At 61.4% G+C, this 26235-nt stretch overlaps 4 protein-coding genes across 4 annotated transcripts; 3 read left to right on the top strand and 1 right to left on the bottom strand.

Annotated features, from left to right (window-relative positions):
- Positions 1-2: 2 nt before the first annotated feature.
- Positions 3-6505, bottom strand: B0H64DRAFT_399754 (uncharacterized protein). Its single transcript, XM_062804025.1, has one exon. It carries the CDS (start codon positions 6360-6362, stop codon positions 237-239), a length of 6126 nt encoding a protein of 2041 aa, XP_062657635.1. The 5' UTR covers positions 6363-6505; the 3' UTR covers positions 3-236.
- A 4964-nt stretch (positions 6506-11469) lies between these two features.
- On the top strand, positions 11470-17469 carry B0H64DRAFT_462625 (acyl transferase domain-containing protein; the record flags this gene model as incomplete). Its single annotated transcript, XM_062807562.1, has 4 exons — positions 11470-15182; positions 15262-16239; positions 16350-16835; positions 16955-17469. The coding sequence occupies exons 1-4, from the start codon at positions 11480-11482 to the stop codon at positions 17467-17469; spliced, it is 5682 nt and encodes a 1893-aa protein (XP_062657634.1). The 5' UTR covers positions 11470-11479.
- Positions 17470-18320: 851 nt separating this feature from the next.
- B0H64DRAFT_475641 (uncharacterized protein) lies at positions 18321-23567 on the top strand (the record flags this gene model as incomplete). Its single annotated transcript, XM_062808111.1, has 3 exons — positions 18321-18521; positions 18642-18668; positions 18737-23567. The coding sequence occupies exons 1-3, from the start codon at positions 18451-18453 to the stop codon at positions 23565-23567; spliced, it is 4929 nt and encodes a 1642-aa protein (XP_062657633.1). The 5' UTR covers positions 18321-18450.
- Positions 23568-24978: 1411 nt separating this feature from the next.
- On the top strand, positions 24979-26136 carry B0H64DRAFT_180493 (uncharacterized protein). The gene is made up of 2 exons (XM_062798907.1): positions 24979-25431; positions 25536-26136. The coding sequence occupies exons 1-2, from the start codon at positions 25089-25091 to the stop codon at positions 25655-25657; spliced, it is 465 nt and encodes a 154-aa protein (XP_062657632.1). The 5' UTR covers positions 24979-25088; the 3' UTR covers positions 25658-26136.
- The last annotated feature ends 99 nt before the right edge of the window (positions 26137-26235 follow it).

Here is a 26235-nt window from a genome sequence, read left to right as displayed (position 1 = left end):
AAGTACGGAAGAATTCCCGTCCCTACCGGAGCCTAAAATCAGGCGAAACACCGAGGAAGTATTGAAGAAGGCGTGTACTTGGTATCCTCCACTCCGGTTCTGCAAAGTCGACGAGCAGGGCGCACATGAAGGGGGGTGGTACGCTAACGGCTAGTACTCAGATATGGTCTACGCTTTCCTGGCTTGTTCTATCGAGTTGCTGACAGCTTAGCGGCTATTACAGAAGACAATTCCGATTACTCCGTCTTCCTCTCCTCCGACTCCATCTTGGTCAGCGCTGCTGTATCCTTGTCTCCATACGCGCCCGACATGAGCCGCCGTGTGATGAGGTCGAGGTCGGCGATGAGCCGCCGCAAAGACTTCTCGTTCACGGCGCGGTCGTCGAATATGACACGGACATCCAGCGCCTGCAGCACCTTGCCCTGCACCACCAGTGACACATCGACGGTGAATGCCGCGCCATCGCCGGCGAGAACCGACAGTTCGCGGCGGCGCAGGTTTATCTTGGTGGCCGGCTGCTCGGTATAGGGGTCGTGGGGGTGCACGACGACCTGTGGCGCGGCACGGTACGCGTTTCCGGCGGTGGGAGCTAGGTGCGCCGCCTCATCCATGGCGAAGTGCTCGAAGGGTGCTGCACGCCGTAGCTGTGCGCGCACGTGCGCAAGATACTCGGGTACCCGGGTGGTACGACGTTGGATAAGTAGCGGCACCACGGTCACGGTCGGGCCGACCAGCTCCGCGATGTCGGGAATTGTCGGTGATGTGCGTCCTGTCGAGATAATCCGGAGCAGTGTGTCTGGCGTCTGCGACTGACAGTGCAAGGCAAGAGCTACGGCGGCGTAGGTGACTTCGGCATGTGTGGCGGTGCCAGCTCCGGCCCCGGCCCCGGCTCCGACGCCGGTAGGGAGTTCTATCCTATGACGCAGCACTCTGTTAGGTGTGAAGCCCTGGTCGAGCTGGTCGAGCTGGGCGATCGGCTTGGTCTTGGCTTCGGCAAGGGACGTGGTCCAGAAGTCAACAGCCTGAGCGCGGTTCTGGTCGAGCAGGGCTTTCACAAACGACTTGAACTGGGGCGGGTGGTAACCGTCGGTCCCGGGGTCTCGATCGGCTAGGTACATTTGCTCGAGATGGTTAAACATGTTGGTTAAGGACCAAGCGTCATAGACCGAGTGATGCAGGGTCAGTACAAAATGCGCCTCGTTTAACAGGGTGGCGCTGACCAGCGGCTGGCCCTCCAAGCTCGGCATTCGTCGTAATCGATGCATGTCACTGTCGAGGAATTCCTGCAGCGATGTCCCCCCGGCGTCGTGCCGAACGTGCTGGATCACAGTAGGCGGGCAGAGTACGGCTTGGAGGTAGTGTCCCTCGTGGATCAAGACGCGCGTGCGCAGGATATCGTGGGCCTGCACAACACGGTGCCACGCCCGTTCCAGACGCGGGAGATCGATATCCGCTGGAACATCAAAAACGTTATGCAGCCACCAGGCGCCCGGGCGAGCCATGGTTCTGCTCACGATGGACCGTTGCGTAGGTGTACAAGGATAGATATCAAGGACATGGGCCGGAAGCACTTGGCAAACCTCGGCCGCTTTGGCAATGAGGTTTTGTGTTTGCCCTTGCAAAGGCGTGGGTAGGAGAGAGAAAGGCGCGACGCCATCGGCTTTGAGTGGGTCGATGCCGTTGATTGTCTCGGCTGGGGCTCGGCCGGCCAGCACGCTGGCCAGATTTAGCAGCCGGGGGTGGTCGTATATGTCCTGGACAGACAGCCAGACGCCAACAGCTCGAGCTAGCGACGACATCCTCATGGCGGCTATGGAATCGCCGCCCTTCTCGAAGAAGTCGGCCTCAACGCCGAAGTCGCAGGGATCCAGGGCCAGCGCCGAGCTCCAGATAGCGTGCAGCCTCTTCTCCATCGGGCCCGTGGGCGGCTGTATCTCGTCTCGCTGTGGGAAGGTGAAGTGGGCGAGCTGGGCAAAGCCGTGCCGGATGGGACCAGCGAGGAGGTCGTGGAGGAGCTTTCTATTCGTCTTGGCCGACTGGCTGAGCGGCATAGCCGTCAAGGGGATGAAGAAGCTGGGAATCATAAAGGTGGCCAGCCGCGAGGCCAGCTTGGTGCGCAGGCCGGCAGCGCGTACGGCAAAACGCTCGAGGGTCTCCCTATCTTGGACGATAGCGGGTTGTTGGCGGTCCTGTGGCAGGTTGGGCGGAGTGCAGCTTATGAAGGCTACAAGGCGTGCGTCTTCAGCGTGCCGCTCTGGGCTGCGCACCAGCTCGACGGCAACCTCGGCGGAATCCTGCAGCACGGCGCGTATGGCGTTCTCGACCTCGTTCGCATCCACCTTGAGCCCGTGCAGTTTAACCTGCGCGTCCCGGCGCCCTAGGAATTGCACGCGCCCGTCTGGCATCCACCGGGCCAGGTCGCCCAAGCAGAAGATGCGGTTGGTGCGCCTGTTCGCTGGCAGCCAGGAGAGCTGCTCGCCCTTCAGGAAGACAGCGCGCGTCTTGGACGGGTTGTTGTAATAGCCAGCCGCTACGTTGGGTCCTTCCACCAAAAGCTCGCCGATAGCGCCGATGGGCATAAGCCTATTATGGTTCTCCCGATCGACGATCCATGTGGCGCACCCCAAGGACCAGCCGATGTCCGAGCCGTCGTCGGTTTCTTGGAAGCGCGGGTGTGCATGACTCCAGATGGATGTCTCGGCCGGACCGAAGCTGTTGATGAGATGCACCTTTGTTGCCCACATCTCCACGTTGGCTACGGTGGCAGTCTCCCCACCAAAGAGCAGCGTGCGGAGGGTCGGTACGTGATCCGGGCGGAGCAGCGACGCAACGCTAGGGGTAAGGAAAGCCCAGTCGACCCGCATCCGCTCCATGGCGCCTGCAAGGTCGTTCATGCGTTCGTCATCCGACGGAATACACACAGTAGCGCCACGGCTGAGCGAAGTGAAGATTTCCCCCATACTGACGTCCGAAGTGTAGGCCGTGAACTGTAGGTTTCTTGATCCCTTGCGGTAACACAAGGTCTCGCCATGGCCACGGATGCTGCTGCAGAAGGCGGCATGGTCGATGACGATGGCCTTGGGCTTGCCCGTGCTGCCGCTGGTAAACAACAGAAAAGCGGCATGGTCGGGGGTGATAGTGTCAGATGCTCCATTTTCCCCTGGAAGCAGGCCCTCCCCACCGAGGCACGTAGCCGGCCCAACCGAGAACGTCGGCATGCCCACCTTGGAAGCCAGCTCCTGAAGAGACTCGCTGCACAGCACAAACCCGGCGTCGATATCGGCCGCCAGCTCTCGCAGCTTCTCGGGGCTGTGCCCCGGATCCATGGCCGCGCAGGATGCTCCGACCTTGAGGACGGCCAACATGGCGACCACGGTCCACATACTCTTCTCGAATACCAGCGGCACGTGTCCACCAGACCGGAGTGCGCAGTGCGTCCACAAATAGGCAGCCAGCCGGTCTGACAGCTCGTTGAGCTCCCGGTACTTGAGGGTCCCTTCCCACGAGACAAGGGCCTCGGCGTCGGGCTGCTCGGCGGCCTGCGCTGCGACAAGTTCATGAATCAGTTCCCGGGCCGGTGCGGGAACGACAGAGTTCCAACCCATCATCTCGTCAGCGTCCTCGGGAGGAATCAGCTCCAGGTCGGCGACGCGCAGATCCACCGATTGTTCCGAGGCACCGACTTCGCACAACTGCGACGTGATATGAGACATCTGACGCAAGAACCGCTCTGCTGCGCGTGCCGTTATGATGCGGTCGTCGTGCGTAGCTACCAAGTGCATCTTGTCGCCCGAGACGGTCGCTTCAAGCACCATAGCGCTGCTGAGGAAGCCATTGGCTAGCCCGGAGGAGGTTGACCTAGGGTGCAGGACCAACTGGGGTGCCACGCTACCTCGGTTCGTAACAACGTCCTCGCCGTCGGCTTGCACTACCAGTAGTGCTTGGGCATCGATCGTGGCTAGGGCCTCAAGGTTAAGCCTGCGGATGTTTTGCATCCCTTCCTGCTCGTGGGCCAGCATGGCGGCAGCGTCAGCCTGAACCGAAGCCATGACCTCGCGCAGCAGCAGCTCCCGTTGCACGCGGACGCGGACGGGCAATGTGGCGAGGGTTGGTCCGGCCACCGTAGCGGCCGAGCCCTCGTTGAGGACGACGGCACGGCCGTATACCGTGGACGCGAAGGTGATGTCGTCGGCATCCGAGTAGGCGCCGAGCAGGATGGCAAACGCTGCGCGCACCAACGCCGTCGAGGTGAAGCCGCTCGTCTGTCCCCGGCCGCCGGTAGGCAGAAGGGCCGTCCTCTCGCATACCGACGACGAACGTGGCCGGAAGGCTGGCCCCGGGAGCGCCGGCCACCCCAAGTGCGGGGCGTCGCCGATGTAGCTCTGCCAGAAAGTCCGGCTGCTCTCGGCGTCGCGGGCCTCCACGTGGGCGACGAATGCACGATATGGTGTCGCCCCCTCGGCCGGGCTCAGGCCCGCATATGCGTGCCGGACCGAGCTCAGCAGCAGACCCAGCATCCACCCGTCGTAGATGGCATGGTGGACTGTCATGACAAAATAGGCTGGCTGTCCGCTCTCGGACCCGGCCCCGGCCCCGGCCCCGGCCTCGTTGTGCAAGACAGCCAGGCGGACCATGCGGTCACCCACCTGCATCCGGTCTCGACTGTCCAACGCTAGATAGTCTGCGAGGCTGCCCGACCGCCGCCAGCTCACCCAGCGCTCCCTGATCACGGCCTGCATTAACCGCGAGGTCCCGTCGGTTCGGCGCCACGCGAAGAAGCGTGTGCGCAGGATGGGCCAATGTTCAAACACGGAGCGCCAGGCGGATTCGAAGCGCTCAAGGTCAAGGCCCGACGGCAGCTCATACACCATCTGCGCGACGTAGCTGTGGTGCGTGCCCTGGGATAGGGCTAGAAGACCCTCCTGGAGTGGAATGCAAGGGTATATATCTTGGACGTCGGTCTCGTCCACGCCCAGCTGCGCAGACGCCGACTGTAAGGCGCTCGCTATGGCCGGCGGCCCACCAACCAAGGCAAACGGGGCTGCGGCCGCCTCGACACCCCCCTTCTTCTCCTTGTCCTTGTCATGCCTTTGCTGCTCGTCTTCTTTGGATTGGGTGGTATTGTCTATCAGCGGAGAGGCTGCCAGTGCCATATCCCGTAGCCTGGGCAGCCTTAAGACCTGCTCGACCGACAAGCGGATGCCGTCCTTCATGGCCAGGGACACGAGCCGCATGGCCGCCAGGGAGTCGCCGCCGATCTTGAAGAAGTTGTCGCGCACGTCCACAGGCATCTCGAAGCTGCGGTTGAGCGCGGCGGCCCACAGCCGGGCGAGGAGGCGTTCCATCACCGTGCTCGGTCCTTGTCGGACCTGCTGGTCGCCCGCAGCCACAGCACCCAGCTGGGTGAGCTCTTCGGCCGACAGCGTGCTCGCGAGGCGCTTGAGCGCCCCCCGGTCCGTCTTCGCCGACGCGGTTAGTGGCATCTCGCGCAGCGGTATGTACGCCGCCGGCACCATGTGGCTGGGCAAGGCTGCGGGCAAGGCGACCTCGAGGCCCTTCAACGCGGCGGCCATGCGCGGGATGCTCGATCGGACAAGGAGGTCTGTAAGCTCGGTCCCCTCCTTCGGGACTGCGGCGCTGTTGCCCTTGTCGTTGCCTCGGTCCTCCTCGGCCGCGGGCGCTTCCTTGAGCGCAAAAAAGGCCGCCAGCACGCGCAGCGAATCTGTGCCTGCTCCGCGGAGAGATACCACTTCAACAGCCACAAGTATGCCGTCGTCGTGAATGAGCCCTCGTATCTGGTGCTCGATCTCGCCTAGCTCCACGCGCAGTCCGTTGAGCTTGACTTGGTGGTCACACCGGCCGAGGTACTGCACCATGCCATTGGGGAGATGGCGGGCCAGGTCTCCCGTCTTGTACAATCGCATGGGCCCTCCCTGGCGGTCAGCAGGCTTCCAAGCCGGGTCCCACACGAAAGTGCTGGCCGTCTTGCCGGGCTCGTTGAAGTAACCATCCGCAACGTTTGGTCCCTCGATTAACATTTCACCAACGGCCCCGATCGGCCGTAGGCGGTGGTAGTTGACAGGGTCGACAATCCATGTCACGCAGCCCACGCCATAGCCGATGGTGCTGCCCACATCACTACCGGCCGCGATGGGCCGCGGGACACAATGCGTCCAGATGGAGCACTCTGCCGGCCCGAAGCTGTTGATGAGGTACAGCGCCGGCGCCCAGGTCTGGAAGTTCTCGGGCGAGGCCGTCTCGCCTCCGAATACCAGCGTGCGCAGCGACGGGACCTCGGTAGGCTTTAGCAGGGCTGCCACGCTGGGTGTGAAGAAGGCCCAGTTTACGTCTAGGTCCCGCATCGAGCCCGCTAGGTTGTTCTTGCGGTCCCAGTCTGAGGGTACGCACACGCACGAGCCGACGGCTAGCGAGGTGAAGATCTCGCCGATGCTCACGTCGGACGTGTAGGCCGTGAACTGAAAGTTGCGCGAGCCCGGACCCGTCGAGAAACGTAGCAGCTGGGCGTGGCCCCGGATGCTGCTGGCGAAGGCCCGGTGCGGGATGAGGATGCCTTTGGGCCGACCGGTCGAGCCAGACGTGAACAGAACAAAAGCCGTGTTGGCCGGTGCGGCCTTAGTGGCCACGGCGGCGGGATCCTCGTACGGCGGCCGCGTTGCGAAATGTTGTAACATGTCTGCGTCGACCACCGCGACGTGCCCACCGACCTGCAGACCCATGGCCAAGTCGCGGTTCTGGGTGCTCGCCAGGACGACGGCGCACGCGTCACCAAAGGCGCTGATCAGGCTGCGCAGTCGCTCGGCCGGGTGACTAGGATCCAGGGCGACGCTGGCGCCGCCGGCCTTGAGGATGCCGAGCATGACGACGATGGCGAGCCCGCACTTCTCCCACAACAGAGGCACGAACTTGCCCGGCCCCACGCCCTGGGCGCGAAGCCACCGAGCCATGCGCTCGGCGTCGCGGTCCAGCTCCGCGTACGTCCACTCGCCGTCCCGCGCGCAAATGGCTGGCGCGTCAGGCTGTGCCGCGGCTTGCCCCTCGAACAACTCGTGCACCAGCCGTTCCAGCGGCGCCGGGACGTTGCTGTTCCACGATAGCAGCTCCTCCCGGTGGGCGTCCGCGACGTGGTCGATGTCCCTTAGCCGACGGTCCAGCCCTGGGCTCGTGTGAGCGCTGCTGATTTGGCTCAGGACGTGCTGGTAGTGTTCCGCAAGCCGCCGCACTTGGGCCGGGTCCAAGACGACGGGGTCAAAGCTCATGCGCACCCTGAGCGTGGTTGCCTCCGTGTCTCCGGGCACGGGCGTCATCTCGATCACGAGGCTAAAGTTGCGCAGGACATGGGGGTCGCCTATTAGTTGAAATGCTCCCTGGGTCTCGCGAGGGGCGGCGGGGGAAGCGGGGGCAGGATGTATAATTAGAGCGGTTTGAAAGTTCCCGGTTGTACAGGCCAGGCTACTAGTAACCCTCGTCCTGGCGAAGCCGAACTGTGCGTGAGCAGTTACCTGGCGCGCCTGCTCCTGTACGTCCTCAAGGAACTCTGCCACAACCATATCCGGGTTATTCATGACGATGCGCTGCGGTACGATGGGTGTGAGGGTTGGGCCAAAGACGGGATCGGGGCCGGCATGACGACCGTGGGGCACGCCGACGCCAAATACTACGTCGTTGGAGTCACAATACTGCCCGAGCGTGAGTGCCCACCCGGCCTGGAGCACCGCTGGAGTTAAAGATCCCAGGTCAATACGCAACAAGTGCTCCTTGCGCATGCTGGCGGTCGTAAGCGGCGAGTGCCCAGGGCGGATTTGGGGAAAGGCCGTGTAGGCGGAGCCGGCGAGCTTGTTAGACCAAAAGGTCTTGGACACCTCCTCGTTCTCGTGCTCCTTCTTCTTCTCCTGTTCCTCTTCCTTATGAGTCTGCAGCACGGCACAGATGGACGAGCCGTATGAGGCGAGGTCGGGCACCGGGTTGCCGGCCACGGCCATGTCGAGCACTTGCAACATCTTTTCTACCTGGGTATCCGTAGCACCGAAAACAGCACTGTGAGCCGTGAGGACAACAAAGGATGCCTTGCCGTGAGGCATCTCGGTGCGAATGAGGCCGAAGCGTGCGAGCGGCCGGCCTAAAGCAAAGCCAACCTGGCGATCCATAGTCAAGTATGCCTCCAGATCGAGCCCCTGTTCCCACTCTGCGGGTTCGTTCACGACGGCCTGCAACAGTTGCAGCTGGGTATGCTCCCCCGGCGCGACTACAGCTGCGAAGAACCGCAACCGCAGGGCAGGTGCATGCTGATAAAGGGTGTTCCATACAGCCATGACCGAGTCGGGAGCAATGGAGTCGGGGACGGCGAAAACAAGTCGAGATGCGTTGACCGCCGGTTGTTGGAGGGACACGGCAAACGCCTCGACCTGCATCGCCGTACACGGGTAAATATCCCCGACTGCCTCCTCGGCCGCACCACATGAGACCGCGGCGTGCTTTCGAGCCCGGCCTGCGGCCACCGCAGCAGCGCTCCCCAACTCTCCCTCCACATCGTCCAACGTCATGGCCGGCCTCGATAGGAAGAGGTGAAATACCTTCTCGAGCTGCGCCGCTATCTGAACGACCTGGCTACGGCGCAGGGCTCGGCGGTCATAGGAAATACGCAGAGCTGCTGCGTCCCCCTGACGCGTGCCCAACTCCAGCACAACTGCGTAGCTGAGCGGCTCAACTTGCTCCTCGGCCGCTGGCACTATCATAAGCATCCAGGGGGCTTCGGCAATGAGACCGCCGTCGAGTGCGTCGGTCGCTTGTACGTTGACAAGAGTGCGGAAGCTGCATGCCCGGCGCGCATCGGCGCCTAGCTCCTGAATGAGCGGCAGGCCCGCCTGCTCCCAAGCGCTCGCCTCGACAGCCAGCATGCTGACGCGGTGCAGGAAGTCGGCGACGGTCGCAGCGCTAGAAGAAGCATCATCCCCGGTTCCGATTCGGACCCGCATGGGGGTTGTAGCCATGGTTGGCGCAACCATCTCGGCGCATCCCGGCACGGGCGCGTATCGTCCGCTGCTTGTGACCCCAAATACGACGTCGTCTGAGTCCTCGTAGCACCCCAGTAAATAGGCCCAGGCGGCCTTGAAGACGTTGGCAAGGGTAAAGCTGGCCCCCTCGGCACCGGCGCACGAGAAGGGACGCGTATACAGGGCGTCAGTGCGGTAGGTGGACGTGACGCCCACCCGCCGCTTCAGCTGACCCCTTATCTCCTCCTTCTCCTCCGTCTCGCCCCCCTCCTCCTCTTCCTCCGTCCCCAAGAGCCCCCAGCCGGCGACACGGAGTTCCTTGGTGCCGTATGGGAAGCGGGGTGCCGGGGAGGCCCGCAGGTAGTCGGACCAGAAGTGCCGCCACTCATGGCCGCGGCGGAGTTCCAGGCCGTGCGCGACAAAAGGCGCGAAGCTGGGGGGGTCGGGGAGCATCTCGGCGCCCGAGGCGATATCGGCGATATGCTGGGCGATTAGCGCGAGGGACGCCATATCGTAAACGGCGTGGTGCGAGTGCCAGAGGACCGCGAGCTGGTCCGCCTCGCCCTCGTCGACAACCACTTCAATCTTGACGAGCGGCTTTCCCAGGGCTGGGACCGGGCGTCGCGCATCGGGGTCTACCTCATGCACTGAGGCGACGCGGATCACCTCGATGGGTGGCAGCCGGGATAGGACAACCTGCAAGAAGCCGTGTTCGGCCGAGGTAGTCATGGCGGTCCGGAGGATAGGCAGTTTCTGGACAGCGCGGCTGAGAACGCGGCATAACCATTCCGGCTGGGGGTTCGGCGGGGCTCTCAGTCTGAAAAGCCACGAAGAGACGTAAACACCTGGCTGACGGAGAGAGTGCGCCATAAGCCCGGCCTGCAGCGGCGTGGCCGGATACACGTCCTCGACGGCATGGGAATCGGAGACGACGCCGCACTGCTCTTTCGCAAGCACGACATCCTCTTCGCTTACCAATGAGAAAGGCTCCGGTATAAGAGCGGCCGCCATAGTATCGTGAGCTTGAGCAGGGAACGGGGAGGCCATGGCGACCATACCGGCCATTGCCGCGAAGACCGGGGCCAGGAAGACGGTCTGGCGCGCGAGACACAAGCCGCACTGCCCGGCCAACATGGCTAGCTCGGCCGCCGCGATCGAGTTACCCCCAAGCTCAAAAAAGTGAGAGCTGGCCGTGATGTCGTCGGCGTCGATGTCCAGTACGTCGGCCCAGGCCTGGCGCAACATGTTTTCTAGCTCGTCCCTGGGCATTTCGCTTTGCAGCGCCTGGTCGCCAGCCCCGAATGAGTGTGTAATTCCTTCTTGGGCGAAGCCTCGAGGCTGACCCGGTACAGATCCTACCGAGGAGGTCAGCATGGCTGTCTGTCTGCGATATAAATCAAGGTTAAGGTGAGTTGATAAGTTGGCTCGAAGGTTGAGGTGAGTTGATAAGTTCTCTCGGCTTAGGCCAGTCGTTTATGCTCTCTCTCTGCCTCTCTCTCTCTCTCGCGCGCGGAGGCCTATCGAGGCAAGTCTTTGTTGTGCTGCACAGGTGAAGAAGGGCTCGTAGAAATGTTGAAGCGGTGGGGTCGTGGGCGTCGAGTCGCACTGTTTACTTCAGGTACGTTGGCGGGCTTGTTTTGGGTGTCCCCGGCATGAAGATACACCTTCATACATACACACCCATATGCGCGACTACTACATGAAAGCATGTCCCATATCAAGCTGAGATGCAAGAGTGGCGCCACGCCCCATCCATGTCCCCGGTGGACGCACCTCAAGCGACGACTCGAAATCAGAGAGGGGATGAGCCACTTAGCTCGACGGAGACACAAAAGGAGATGCAAAGCATAGCTGCAGAACTACCGGCCAATGTCGTCCAATTTGCACAGAACATCATGGCATACACTGCCCGGCGTGGTGAAGTAGATGCGAAGGCATGGCCATGGCAACTTTTATGTCAAAGGTACCTTACCTATTCTAAATGATGCCAAGTTTGCCAATGCTTAAAGGGGCGACTTCGGCTGTCCGAATAATGATGAGTGGACACACCCGTTCTGATTCGGGGTTTGATAGCAAGGGCGACTCTCTCTCTCTCTCTCTTTTTCTCAGCCATGGCCGCCGGGTGGTGACACCCAAGTGGTATTTCCCCCCAACCCAGCGCCTTGTATAGGTAGGTAGGTAGTACAGACTGCCCCACCCACACCTACGTACGGGAGGGAAATAGGGGGTAAGGGGGGGTAGGGGGGTGAATGCAGTTGTCCCCCCGGCCACATCCCTTGCCCTGAGCGGCGGAGTTCGAGCAAATGAGGAAGTAAGTAGCATGTACATACCGTGTGCAGTGTACAAGGTGCTTGTTACCGATTATGGGAAATGCTTCTCCCGTACGACTACTTTAATGGTTGCGGCTACCTTACCTGGGTTTTTGCGGTCATGGATATCATAAAACCGAGGCCGCGGCGTTGACCGCGATGGAATCGAAAACACACGCCCCCAAAGTCATACAAGGAATACAAGGAAGGGTACTAACTAACATGGGCACATCAACAGCCGAGGTTGGCGGCAACAAGGCATCAAGCCTCCATATCGGAGGCGAAACACCGGTTCTGGCCGTCTGGGGCGGCATTGGATTCAGCCGGCGTCCGCTAAAGGATTTGCGTGATCTCTATCACCTCTACGAGGACGAGCTCTCGGAATTTGTCCAGCACTGCAGCGGCGTCCTACGATCCCTTACCTTGCAAGACCCGATCGTTGACGGGCACATCGAAAACAAGAGCAAGAGCAGGGCTGCCGAGTGTTTACAAATTCAGCAAGACCTCGCGGGTTGGCTAGCAGACCCGTCGGTCCGTCGGCCGCCCGTGCTTCCGCAGGTGGTGACGGCGGTTGTCACCACCATACTACAAATGTCCCGCTATGTCGTGATGGCGAAACGGCTCGGCGTGACCCCGGGCGAGCTGGCGTCTCGCTTCACGGCCTTTGCCGGCCACTCGATCGGGATGATCGTTGCCGTCAGCATGGCAGCCGCCGACTCATGGTCCTCCCTCTACCACCTAGCCGAGGTAGCCCTGACCGACATGTACCGCGCCGACCACCTGCTCAGCTCGGTCTGGGACCAGAGCGTGCCCGTTCCTCCCTCCGCCGCAGCGGAGTGTGTCCGGCGCGGGGAGGGCGTCCCGACGCCCATGCTGTCTATCACAGGTACGGCACGGAGCAGGGTCATGTCCGAGATGGTTCAGGTCAACCTTGACATGGCTCCCGAGCGGAAGCTACACCTGGCCGTTATCAACGATGTCGATGCCTTCGTGGTGGCGGGCGGTCCCGAAGGTCTGGTCCGGTTTTGCGCCCGGCTGCGGACACCGACCCCGCTGTACGAGCAGACCGCTTCCTCCTCGTCCTCCGCCTTCTCCTTCTCGCCCTCTTCCCCGCTTAGCCAACCCCGGCAGGCGGATCCTGGTATGGGCTCGCTCCAGTTCTTGCCCTGCTGCGTTCCCTTCCACTCCCCGCACATGCAGAGGGCGACGTCCTTGCTCGCCGAGCGCTCGGCCGAGCATACCGCTTTGACGAGGGAGCAGATTCGGGTGCCCGTGTGGGGACTGGACGCACTCTTAACCGAGGCCCCGAACCTGGCGGGGGACTTGGGCGCCCGCATCAGCCAGCTAATCCTATCCCGGGAGGTGAACTGGCCTGCCATCCTGGAGCCCATGACGGGCCGCTGGCAGGTTTTGGACTTTGGCCCTGGCGGTCTCAGCGGTATCGGTATGGTCGTTGATAGGATGAAGGCAGGCTCCCGGTCCCAGACATATGTCGTGTGCCCAGCGGGTATCTGGGGCTTCCGGGGAAGTAAGCCGGGCGCCAAGGGAGCGGATCCGGCTGCTTCTTCCCCATCTCCTCCCCAGCTGCTCACTCTGCTACCCATGGCGAGCGCTAGGGGGAGCCCCCGGAGCTACGCCAGCGTCGAGTTTGAGCCGCCCCGCGCGTCAGCCCCTGAGACCCCGAGGCCCGCAGCCGCGTCGAGGTTCACCGAGTCTCTGGGGCTTCCCCGCGTATTGGTGGCCGGCATGACGCCTACCACATGCGACGTCGACCTGGTCGCGGCCGCCATGAATGCCGGCTTCTACGCCGAGTTCGCGACGGGCGGCTACCACGACGCCCCGTCCCTAGTGGCCGCCTTGAGACGGCTCGCCACTATGATCCCTGAGGGGCGCATGATCACGGTCAACGTCGTGTACGCGAACCCGCAGAGCCTCGTCTGGGTGGTACCGCAACTGGCGGCGCTCGTGCGGGAGGGATGTCCCATCGGCGGCCTCGTCATCGGCGCCGGTGTGCCGGGTCCGCCGGTCGTGGCCGGGTACGTTGAGGCGCTGCAGCCATGCTACATCGGCTTCAAGCCCGCGACGGCCGAGGCCATTCAGCGTGTGCTGGACATTGCAAGGGAGCACCCGACGCTGCCCGTGCTGTTGCAGTGGACCGGCGGCCGGGCCGGCGGACACCATTCGCTCGAAGACTTCCACCAGCCCATACTCGAAACGTACAGAGCCATCCGCGAGGTCGGGAATGTCGTCTTGGTTGCGGGTAGCGGGTTCGGCGACGCCGGGGGCGCGTGGCCCTATATCTCGGGCCGGTGGTCCCAGGGGTTTGGCCGCCCTCCCATGCCTTTCGATGCCGTCCTGATCGGTACCTGCATCATGACGACGCTCGAGGCCAAGACGAGCATTAATGCAAAGAGAGCCATGATCGAATGTCGCGGCGTTCCGGACACCGAGTGGACGGCCACCATGTCAAAGCCCGGAGGCGTGGGGGGTGTTATCTCGGTCGTGTCGCACCTCGGCGAGGCCATGCACGTCGTGGCCACGCGCGGAATGCTCCTGTGGGCGGAGCTCGACCGGACCCTGTTTAGCAAACCCAAGGCCGCCATGGCTGAGGCGATCCGCGTGCGGCGCGCTGACCTGATCGCCCGGCTCAACGCCGACTACCAGAAAGTCTGGTTCCCCTGGGACTATGCCGCGAGCATGGCGGCCGACGACCTCGGGGACATGACTTATCGAGACGTCCTGCGCCGCATGCTCGAGCTGATGACCAAGCCCGCAATCAGGGGCGAGTGGGCTCACCCGTCTTACCGTGGAATCTTCGGCGACTTTTTGGTGCGCACCCTCGAGCGCTTTGGAGGCAGTGCCTCACGCGCCACGGCTCTGGCGGCGGACTTAGCAACCCTCGAGTGCCCGCTAGAACAGCTCGGTGCCGTGACGGCCCGGGTACCCCAGTGTGGACACCACTTCCTAGGGGTGGAGGACGCCGCCTACTTCGTCGACATCTGTAGTCGACCAGGGCAGAAGCCGGTCCCATTTGTGCCGGTTTTGGACGCTGACTTCCTTGTATGGTTCAAGAAAGACCCCCTCTGGCAGTCCGAGAATCTTGAGTCGACGCACCACGGCGACGTTGGCCGCGTGTGCATCCTGGCTGGTCCGGTAGCCATCCGGCACTGCCGAGAAGCCGACGTCGCGGTAGGCGTTTTCCTTCGCGGCATCGATCAGGGTATCAGGGACCGCGAGGCGCGGGCTGGGGTGGCACCGCCTGCCTTTCATCTCACCACCACGTCGCTCCGCCAGGAGGACGAGCTCATCCAGGCGGTGGGGTGCCCATCCCGCCTAGTCCTCGGCCTAGACACCGTGGAAGTCGCCAAGGATACACCCCCGGAAGCCCCCAGTCTGGACAATGACAGCTGGCTTCTTTTGCTTGGGTCGCGCCTAGGTCGGTGGGGCCTCTATGCCCTGGGTACGAGGAGGTTAGTGTCAGGTGGACGGGCGTACGAGAATCCCATCCGCCGCCTGTTCTCTGTCCGCCCAGGCGCTCTGGTGCGGTTCTTCGGCAAGGACGCCGATCATGGCCATTATACCGGGGCCGAGATGTGTAGCGACATCGACACCGTCCGGCTGTGGATAGACGGTGACACAATCACGGCGGCCATCGCGAGCCGCTGCACCGTGGACAAGGCACAGGAAGAATGTCCGCTCCGGTTTGCCTACAACGAGCTCCGCCCCTACGCGCCCCTCTGCGAGATGATGCACGACCGGTTGGACCGGATCAGCCACTTTTACTGGAGGACGCTTCTCGGCGGGGGTCTAAAGCGGCCGGAAGAGCGCAACCCCATCGCCCTAAGGCACGCCCCCCCTGACCGTGACACGCGAGCATGTTTTGGCATGGCACCGAGCCACGGACGGCCAGGGTCTGGACGCCGGCTCTCCCAACCACCTAGGCGCCGCAGGCGAGGTGCCCATCGAGTTCGCGACCGTCTTAGTCAACGAGGCAACGTGGCGCCACCTCCTCTCCTGGGACATGGATGCCTCCAGGCTCCTCCACCAGCACACGGCGGTCACGCTTCGCGAGGGCCAGAAGGCGCTGTCCGTCGGAGACACCGTCACGGTCGAGTCGCGGGTGACCTCCGCTAGCAATGGCGAGTCGGGCGTCATGGCTTGCTTCTCCATGACGCTGGCGCGTGACGGCCGAGAATTCGTCGACCTGGTCTTGCACTTCGTGTTCCTCGGGCAGCAGTTGGCTGACTCGCTGTGCTTCGAGGATGAGAAGAAGAAGAACAAGAAGAAGAAGAAGGAGGAGGAGGAGGAGGAGGGAAGGGAATTCATCGATACCCAGGCTGACCCGCTCGCCAGCTTCCTAGAACAAGCCGCAACAACGGACGTAGGGGAACGACTGCCGCTGCCGTCGGAACGGACGCTCGAGACGGTTAGCGTGACCACGCCCGATAACAGCGTCGAGTACGCCGTCGTTAGCGGCGACTTCAATCCCATCCATACCCTGCCTGCCTTTGCACGTTTGGCTGGGTTCTCTGGTCCCATTCTCCACGGTAACCAGACGGCCGCGCTCGTGCTGCAAGCCATCCGATGTGCGGTTCCCGGGGCCAACGCCGCCACGCTGCGCCGTTACCATTGTAGCTTCCTTTCTGTGGTCTGGCCCAACGACACCCTGACCGTCACAATCAAGCGGGTGGCCACGAACAGGGGCAGCCGCCCCGTGCTCGGCTTTGCGGCCCGCCGCACAGGCGAGACCGAGGAACTGGTCCTGGAGGGCGAGGCCGTCCTCGAGGCACCCCCTACGACCTTCCTCTTTACCGGCCAGGGTAGCCAATTCCAGGGGATGGGTCTTGATCTCGCCGCTCAGAGCCTTGCGAGCCGCAAGGTGTGGGCCGAAGCGGATGCCTACTTTGAACAGGACTGGGGTGCGCATTGTTCTCCTTTTTCTTTTTCTTATTTATTCCTTTTGTTTCCTGTTCCGCCCTACGGCCCCTCGTCACTCCTCTGTTGGGTTTGCCTAACGAATGAAAAACAGGATTTTCCATCACCGATATCATCAAGCAGAATCCGGTCAAGCTAACCGTTCACTTCTCCGGTGTGCGCGGTCAACATGTCAGGCAGAACTACATGGACGCCCAGGCCATGGCACGTTCCTGCGCACTCGACTGCGAGGTAAATCTTTTCAGCGGGCTGCACGCGCGCTCGCGGTCTTACACGTTCTACTGCAAGGACGGCCTCCTGGGCACGACGCAGTTCGCTCAGCCGGCCCTCGTCGTGACCGAGACGGCCGCCTTTGCGCACCTCCGACAGCTAGGCCGCGTGCCGCCCCAGTCGCGGTTCGCTGGCCACTCGCTCGGCGAGTTTGCCGCTCTCTCCGTCATGACCGCCGCGTTACCGCTCAGGGCGGCGCTCAAGACCGTCTTTACCCGCGGCGCGCTGATGCAGGCTGCCGTGCCGAGGGATACTGCGGGCCGGAGCGGGTTCGGCATGGTGGCCGTTGACCCGTCGCGTGTGGGGAATGGTAGGGGGTTCCTGTTTGCTTCCCTTTCTCTTCTTTTTCCTTCTTTCCTTCCCTTTAACTTTACTAAAAAGCTCCTGTTCGGTTATTTAATAGTCACTGACTCGGGCCTCTTTCTGCAGCTTTCCAAGAGAAGCACATCCTAGAGATGGTCCAGGCTATCACGGTTCGCACCGGGCTCCTACTCGAGATGGTCAACCTCAACGTCAAGGGCCAGCAGTACGTGTGCGCTGGCGATAAACGGTGCCTCCACCTCCTCCAGCGGGTCACCGACGAGCTGCACGCCCACCAAACCTTGTCACCTCGGCCTATCGCCGACTTGGTGGCGAAGCACGCCCCCAGCATTGCGGTCGTCTCTCCGAACGACCTCGTCCTAGTTCGCGGGGAGGCGACCATGCCACTCAAGGGCATCGATGTACCTTTCCACTCCACCCAACTAGCCTGCATGGGAGGGGCCTTCAGGCACACACTCGTGAATAGCATCAGCCGAGCCAGTGTCAGACCCGAGGACCTTATTGGGAGGTGGATCCCCAACGTAACGGGAAAGCCGTTTGCTACGGACCGGAAATACGTACAGCTCGTAGCGGAACTTACGGGCTCTCCTCGAATTGTGGCCCTCCTTGCCGGGATGGAGTAGGTTCCCCCTCCCAGACCGAAACAAATAAATAAATAGAATTTATAGCCTTTGTACAATACCGTGCTATAGCCCTTGAATGCAGCACCTGTATTTTATTCCTCTGAAAGTATGACATTAGTTGAGCTAGAGGGTTAAACTTCCAATCTCGGGGGTCAGGGATGAGATTTGCTTCCCCGATTCCATGTTAGTTAAGCCTCAAGTCTGACACGCCCATGGCTGAAATTTGGTGCTTTCACACATGCTCTGTATTCCATCAGCGGTTCTCGGGGAAGTAATTGTCACTTCCATGTTACTTTCTTCCAGCTGCGGCTTTGGGCGCCGCAGATTGGCCTCTCCTCCGCTCTCCATGTCCGGTCTCTCACGTCGAACCACCGTGGTGGAGGGTGGACCTACAACTGCCTCGGAGGCGGCATGGAATCGAGTTGCGTTGTCTCCCCACACACACACATTCCTACCTACTTCGGGCGCTAGGGTGGCTGGCTACCTGCAGTGGTATCCTACCGAGGGTGGTGCCACCCGCCACCCGTGTTCTAGACGCGGAGCCAAGACCTGGATACGGAAGCGGAGTGATAGGTACGAATACCTGATGCAGCTCCCGTACTGTCCGGAACGGCTGTTAGCGCGGGTACTTAGGTAACCGATGGACAAGAGCTACTTAGGTACCTAAGGGCGGCTAGGACGCCGTTCGCATGGCGCTTTCGCGATACCTCGGTACCTAGGTTACTATCAGCATGCTTTCAGCAGGATTTCTCCTTTTCCCATTAAACCCAAGGTACAACGCAGTCAGCCGCGGAACGGGATGAGCTACAATACACAGAAATACCCGTACCTTCGTTAGATAGGTAAGGTACCTAAGGCGGTAGTTTAAACACATTCGATGTTCCCCTCTGAATCATCAAAGAGCCGCCTTCCCTCCGTTTGCTGAACAACCCGTAGGCGGTCTCACCTCAACGACGACTGGATTCGGTAGTTTCTTTTGACATGGGCGACGCATTAGAAAATAGCGATAGGAACAGCGAGACGGCGTACGAGTTGCTGCTGGCACTTCTCGAGTTCGTCCCCTGAAATTCTCAATTCTCCTTTCCCGTTTATTTCCTTGCCACCTGGTTCCGTACAAAGTTGTAATAGTGATTGAACTCGGTGTCTTTTCTTGTCGAGGCTAATGAGCTTAGGTACCAGCTCTCGTCTCCCGTTCAATGGTAAGCAAGCGCATGATTCCGATCCCTTTAGCTCACGCTCAGGAAGCTGATAATACCGCCGACACTAGGATTGCAACGCAGGCTACGCTACACGAATCGCAGCCGCAAGGCCAGCGTTATATCGAGATTGGCCCCGGGGACACGCTACGGTCGATGTTGACGAAGACATTGGCGCAGTATCCGGATTACAGCCACGATCATGTATCGGCATGCCTCACCTTTGGGGAAGAGTTGGAAGAGAGTCAAGAGACCAAGGAGGCTGAGCCGGCTGAGAGCGAGTCAAATGGTTCAAAGCCTGCTCCACGTCCACCTGCTGAGCACCACCCCGTGGCTCAACCACAACCTTGTGCCGTCGCAGTCCAGCCTCAGCCGCCGCCCCGCAAGATGGCAGAAGTAGGCGATGCGCCGCCTTCCGCCACCGAGGCCCTGCTGGCCATCATCGCTTCTGGGCTCCGGGTGCCCAAGAGTAGCGTCGACATGACCCGTTCGGTGAAATTCCTGGCCAACGGCCGATCTGCGCTCCAGAACGAGATCATCGGCAACCTTGCGGCCGAGTTCGGCCAGTTGCCAGACGCGGTAGAGGACAAAGCAGTTATCGAACTCGGCATGGAGCTGCAGCGCACTTTCAGCGGCAGGCTCGGAAAGTACCTCGTTGCGTGGCTGCCCAAGAAAGTCGCGGCGAAGCTAGCCCCGTCCCTGACGGTATCCAAGATCCGTGCCTATCTCCGGGACGTCTTCGGGCTCCGGGAAGGCCGCCAAAGCTCCTTCTTTCTGACGGCCGAATTCGACGAGATACCGTCTCGCATAGCAGATGACGAGGGGTCGTGGCAGGTTGTGAACCGCTGGGCCAGCGCTTATGTCAAGGATCGCGGCATAGAGCAGGCGGCCGGCACCACAGATTTGCTAGATCGAACCGCTGGCGGCGAAACCGGTGCGCCCCAGGAAGCCGTGATGACCAGCCCCCAGCTAGGCAAGTTCGGTCGCGAGCTGGCGGACCTGGTGGCCAAACACTTCGCCTCCGGCGACGGCAGCCACGCAGTACCGCAAGTCCCGGAACCACAACAGGGAATGGACGAGCCGACAGAGCTGGATACGAGCCAGTTGGCTGAGGAGCTCGGCCATGATTTTATTCGTGGCACGCAGTGTATCTTCAAGCCTGAGATGGTGTACCGATACCAATCGAGCTGGAACTGGGCAGTCCAGGACCTCTACGTTACCATGTCCGATATCATCTCCCGCGCGCAGGAGGGAGACGAACAGGAGGATCCCCATCTGCTGCCCGACTGGGTTGACAGCGCGTGCCAGAGGCTCCGGACACGCCTCACAGACCGGATGCGTCGATGCGCCGAGTACCTGCTAGCCAAGTGGGAAGGACAGAGCCCTACATCACCGGGTAGGGACCACTGTGTCCTATTGCTACGCGGGGTGTTGCAGAAGGACAAAGTCTGTGGGGTGGCCGCCGCTGCCGCCGGAGTGCACAGTTCCGGATTTGCCACGCCAAATCGCTCCACGGTTCCGCGGACCACCATCACCGAGACCGGCGACATCATTTACGAAGAAGTCCCCGTCGCCGAGGCACACGGCGCAAGCCGGGATTCCGAAGCATCCTGGGATCGCCTCGAATCGAATGAGACCGCTTCTTCGGCGACCTCGGGGGCTTCGGGCACCACCAGGCCACGATTGTTGACGCGGAGCCCTCGGGGCGACGCATGGGAGGTGAACGTCGAGCTGACGGCGCAGTTGCACGAGGCAGAGAGGCGTCTCTCGATCGAGCCGGAATTGGGAAGGTACGGCACCACCCTCATCATTGGCGCCGGACAGCAGTCCATCGGCTTCCGGCTCGCCGGCCGGCTCCTCGAAGCGGGATGCCGCGTTGCTCTCTGTACTACCCGACTGACGCTGGCTAGCCGCAAGGCCGCCGCGCAGCTCTTTGCCGAGGCGGCGCGGCCGGGCGCCGAGCTGGTGCTGCTGCCCTTCAACCAGGGCAGCGTACGGGATGTCCATGCCATGGTGGAATACGTCAACAACACGCTAGGTTGGGAAATTGACCACTTGGTCCCCTTCGCAGCCGTTGCCGAGCCGGGCAGGACCATCCAGGATCTCGACTCTCTCTCTGAGCTCGCGCACCGCGTCATGCTAACCAATACGCTACGGCTGATGGGCAGCATTGCCACGTCCAAGCAGCGACGGCACGTTCTGAACCACTCCACACAAGTGCTAGTGCCCTTGTCGCCCAACCACGGCCAGTTCAGCAAGGACGGGCTGTACGCCGAGTCAAAGCTCGGGCTCGAGGCGCTGGCGAACAAGTGGGCGACAGAGCCGTGGTCGGATCAGCTCTCCATTTCCGCCGTCCGCATAGGCTGGACGCGCGGCACGGCCATCATGGCCGGCAACGACGTTTTCGCCGAGGAGATGGAGAAGCTCGGTGTCCGCACCTTCTCGGCCCCTGAGATGGCTACGCTACTGACGCTCGTCATGTCGCCGGACCTGGCCGAGGCTTGCACCCGGCAGCCCATCCTCTACGACCTGAGCGGCGGTCTCCAGTCCGTAGCGAACATAGCCGACATCCGCAGATCGATCCAAAATACCGTCTCGGTGAGGAGGCAGCTCCGAGGGGGTGAGTCCGAGACGGGCAACACTATCGGGAAGCTCGGCCCAGCGGCGGCGTCAATGGAGAGGCGCGCAGGGTTTCATAACTCGTTCCCAGTCCTCCCCGAGCGGAAGGAAGACGCGTTTGATGGCGGCAAGCCCCAGGCGTTAGTCCTAGACCTAGACTCGACGGTCGTCATTGTTGGGTTCGCCGAGCTTGGCTCAGCCGGCAGCTCGCGGACTCGGTGGGAGCTGGAAGCGTACGGGGAATTCTCCCTCGAGGGCTGCATCGAGCTCGCGTGGATGACGGGCTTGATCAGCTACGCGCGTCACCGCGTCCACGAGGGAAGAGACCTAGGCCCTGGCTGGATCGTATGCGAGACCGGCGAGCCCATTCGGGAGATGGACGTCAAGTCCAAGTTCGAGGACCGCATCCACGAGCACACAGGCATTCGCATCCTAGACCCGGGGGAAGGCAACAACCCGGACCCGCGCCTGCGCAACATGCTGCACGAGGTCAACGCCCAGGAGGACCTGGCTCCGTTCGAGTGCCCGCTCGAGGCGGCCGAGGCACTCAAGGCGCGCCACGGCGACGCCGTCGAGGTCCTAGGCGGCAACGGCGTCACGGCAACGGCGCGCATCCGGCACGGCGCATCCTTTTTCGTGCCCAAGGCCATGAACACGGCCTTCTTCGTAGGCGCCCAGGTGCCCACCGGCTGGGACCCCGCGCGCTACGGCATCCCGCCCGAGGTGCTGTCGCAAGCCGACCGCCCGTCGTTGTACGCGCTCGTCTGTGCCGTCGAGGCCTTCCTCAGCGCCGGCATCACCGACGTGTACGAGCTGTACCGGTACGTGCACGCCTCCGAGGTTGGCAACTGCCTTGGATCGGGCGCGGGGGGCGGCACAGCCATCCAAACCTTCACCCAGCAGCGGCTGCTGGGTAAGGATGTCCGCAGCGACATCCTGTCCGAGGCCTTCGTTGGCACGGCAGCGGCCTGGGTCAACATGCTGCTCCTCTCGGCATCGGGCCCGATCAAGACGGGCGCCGGCGCGTGCGCGACGTCGCTCGAGTCGCTTGATACCGCATGCGACCTCATCGCGAGCGGCCGAGCCAAGGTGTGCCTGGCAGGCGGCCACGACGTGTTTACGCACCCGATGTTCTACGAGTTTGGCGAGATGATGGCCATCGGCAACGCGGCCAGCGAAGCCCGTAGCGGGCGCCAACCGAGCGAGATGTCGCGGCCCTTTACGTCGACGCGAGGTGGCTTCGCGCTAGGGGAAGGCATCGGCATGCAGGTTGTCTGCAGCGCCGCGCTGGCCCTAGAGATGGGCCTACCTATCTACGGCGTCGTTGCCATGACGCACATGGCCGCGGACGGGCTGGGTCGCTCTGTGCCGGCACCCGGATGCGGCGTGCTGACGGCCGCCAGGCAGGTCAACGGCGCCAGCGGCATGTCGTCAGCGCTGCTGGACCCGTCGCTGCGCGCGCAACGCATCCGCTCGTCCCTCGCGTGCGCCGAGCGCCGAGGCGAGGACGACGAGGCGGCGGTACGCGCGGAGGCGCAACGGGTGGGATGCACCCCGGCCGAGACGGAGGCGCGCGTCCAGAGCACCCGCGAAGGCATGCGGCTCGAGAGGAAGGCGATCCTGCGCGCGCTGGGCCACAGCTACTGGGTTGGCCACCCCAACATCTCGCCCATCGTCGGCGCCCTGTCCGTCTTCGGGCTCGGCGTCGACGACATCACGTTTGCGAGCCTACACGGGACGGGAACGAGGCTCAACGACGTCAACGAGTGCGCGACGCTGGACCTGCAGATGCGCCACCTCGGCCGCCACGCCGGCAACCCGCTCCTCACCATCGCGCAGAAGTCCGTCGTCGGCCACGGGCTGGGCGCGTCAGGTGCGTGGGCCGTCAACGGCGCGCTGCAAGCCATGCATGCGGGCCTCATCCCCGGAAACCGTAATGCCGACGACATCGACAAGGCTCTCGAGCCCTTCGAGCGGCTCCTTTTGAGCAATAAAAACATTGCTGTCCGCCCCGAGGACATGAAGGCCTTCTCGGTGACATCGTTTGGCTTTGGCCAGAAGGGCGCTCAAGCACTCGTCGTACATCCGCGCTACCTCTATGCGGCCATCTCGGACAAGCAGTACCAGGTCTATCGGGCTAAGCGGATGGCTAGGGCCCCGGTGGTCTCTCGGGCGTTGGATCGCACCTTGCACGGACAACCCTCGTTCCAGGCCAAGGACGAAGTGGCTTACGTGGGCGATGAGCACAGCTACTTGCTCAATCCGCTAGCTAGAACTGCTTGATTTGTGGTAGATGTTGGAACCTTAGGGGCCTTTGTTTTTTACCCGGCTTGCTTCAATTCTTACCTTGCTTCGGTCACCTGTATTGAATCGTTTTGTAGCTAGGTAGCTTTATCTTGATCACAACAATTCCGACTAGTGCCGTAGCTACGACCTCCGTGGCTCTCTCCGAAGCTCACCCCTGATATTACCTACCCAGCTACATCGGAGGCTGGAATTCATCATTGGGAGCGGCTAACTGCATCCGGATCGAAGTCACTTCGCCTCTAACTTGTACAAGCTCACTCCTTTATCCCTCTCTAATGACGCCTATGCATCTTGCCATGATTGTTAGCAGATCAGCTTGGAAACTACGTTCTCCAAGTGTTCAGCGTCCTAACTCCGGACCCATCCGACTGGTGGGGGAGGGCGTGGGGGTTTCTTTTCTTCTTTTACCTTAGGAGTTAGGGTCCCATTAACTTCGTTCAAGCAGCTGCAGGTTTTGCCCCATCTATCTTCTCGTGACGCCTAGTTGGATTCTTTGGGGAAAGAAAATACAAGATTTCCGTAATTCATTCACATTCACGGCTTACTCCCAGGGAGGTTGTAGTAAACACGGTCAGTGGTTCGACTGCTACCATGCGGTGCGCGCGCCATGAGTGAGGTGGGCAACAACACCACGAGTGGACGCACCGTTGGGGGTGGGCACACGACAGGTGGGCACACTACCTTCTGCTTGTGATGAGGCATTAAACAGAGGCCAGGCATTAACCTACCGGTCTAGGCGAGCACGTCCTGCGCAGCATGGTGCAGGAAGAATTTCAGCTGGGCAGGTACGTCAGCTGCTGTCGTAGCCGTGGCATGTCTGCAACGAGCGACCCGTTCGTGCAGTTACACGACATCCGCCCTCGACTACGTTCGTAACTTGTATCTTTTGGCCAGCTCTAGAATGTAGAACCATGTGATAAGCAGCATCGCCGCTGCAGCCGCTGTCGTGCTACCAAGCGGCATAATACGTTGGTAGGGTAGTACTAGGTCGGTAGGTATGTACATGTACATGTAAGTAAAAGTACCTGGCATGTACTGTACATACCATGCGAAATTCCCAAACCGGCCCCTCTCCTGCTGGGTGTAAGGGTGATCCCACAGCACCCCCTACCCTCAGGTCAAACCAGGCCACCTCATCGGCCCACCAAGCGTACATGACCCAGACTGCATGTACGGCAAATGAAGTGTCAATTTCTATCGCGATGGTGGCTATTCCATGGTGCCACGGCGGTTTCCCGAAGCCACCAGCCTCAAATGCGGGATCGCAACCTGGAACCTGGAACGAAACATAGTGTTGCTATAGTGAAACTCTCCGTCTACTATCTTCGAGTCCCGATTTTCAAGAATACATAAACAGCTGACCTGTTCCACATTCCGGAGCCTCTTACATACCTAGGTACCCATCCACTCACCCAGTCTGTCTCCATCAGATCGCTAGACTCGAACAACTGACAACGCACTTCGTCCTTCTCAACCCAGACCCCAAACTTGCACCATATGAACGCCATGCCTCACGTCGCAGCATTCCACGAACTGCATGGCGCTCTGGCGAGCTTCTCGGAGGACTCTGACAGCCACGCCGATAACCTCTCTCCGCTCTTCGATCGGTTCGCGGCTCCCGATGTCAGCGTCCGCTTTGTTGGCCAGGAGTTCATGCTGGCCCGTGACCTGAAGGGCCTCCAGGCGGTCAAGGAATACTTCCAGGGAACTTTCCTTCCCGCCTTTTACGGCGCCTTGGACACGACCAAGCCCGTTCATAGCGAACCCCCCATCTTCATGGGCAGCCATGATAGCGAGTGGTCGGCTGTTGAGATGAGGGGCTCGGCTACTACCAAGAATGGTAAGTTCCACCCCCCCCTTTTGGTGTACCTCTCCCCCCCCCCCCCCCCCCCCCCCCCCCGGCGGTTGGCAACGCGTCCTATAATACTAAACCAAGCGGTGCAGGTAAACCGTGGGTTAATGAGGTCGTTCTGGTGGTCAGGAGCAACAAGGCGGGAAAGTGGGTCGAGGTCAAGGTGTACATGGACACGCTTCACCTGCAGACACACCTTCTGCAGGCCAAGTAGTAAGCGGCTGGAGAGGCGAGCCGGATGCCCTACTTCGTTGTCGGCCCGAGAGAGGAGGAGGTCGTATTTTCGAATGCTGCTAAGGATTGAACCGCCCTCGCTATTTTGTTTTGAATCAGAGCAACTCGGTACCATTTGATGCCGCCGGGATCAGTCTGCAATGCCGCTCGTTTACATGTAGGCATCTGAAATTCAGGTGCTATTTAGTATTAGAAAAGCGAATACAACACACGGTTATTCGGAACATCGTTTCCATGTTCTGAGGCAATGGAACGTCAACGTCACTTTGGACGTTTTTGGATGCCATGAGAGTAGGGGTTGTATGACCGTGACTGCAAGCCGGTGAAGCCGTATTCGGTAAATCGGGGCAAACCAGCGCGCCTCCCGCGTCTTCTAGTTAAAATTCCGTCCCAATGCAACCCGTTTTCTCCCTTTCAGCCTTTCAGCTGAGCCACGGCAAGCGGTCGTCGGGGGTTGAGATGTATCATTGGCTCTGTGAACGAGCCCCCGCTCGGGGATCATCACTGCATAGGGTCGGACGAGGCCTGGGCGTGGGCGGAAACGTGATTTAATAGGTG

This window comes from Chaetomium fimeti (assembly GCF_033439085.1).
Source record: "Chaetomium fimeti strain CBS 168.71 chromosome Unknown B0H64scaffold_5, whole genome shotgun sequence".
In the NCBI taxonomy this organism is placed as follows: domain Eukaryota; kingdom Fungi; phylum Ascomycota; class Sordariomycetes; order Sordariales; family Chaetomiaceae; genus Chaetomium; species Chaetomium fimeti.
The sequence above is the reverse complement of the archived record's forward strand: the minus strand, read 5'-3'. Positions and strand labels throughout refer to the sequence as shown.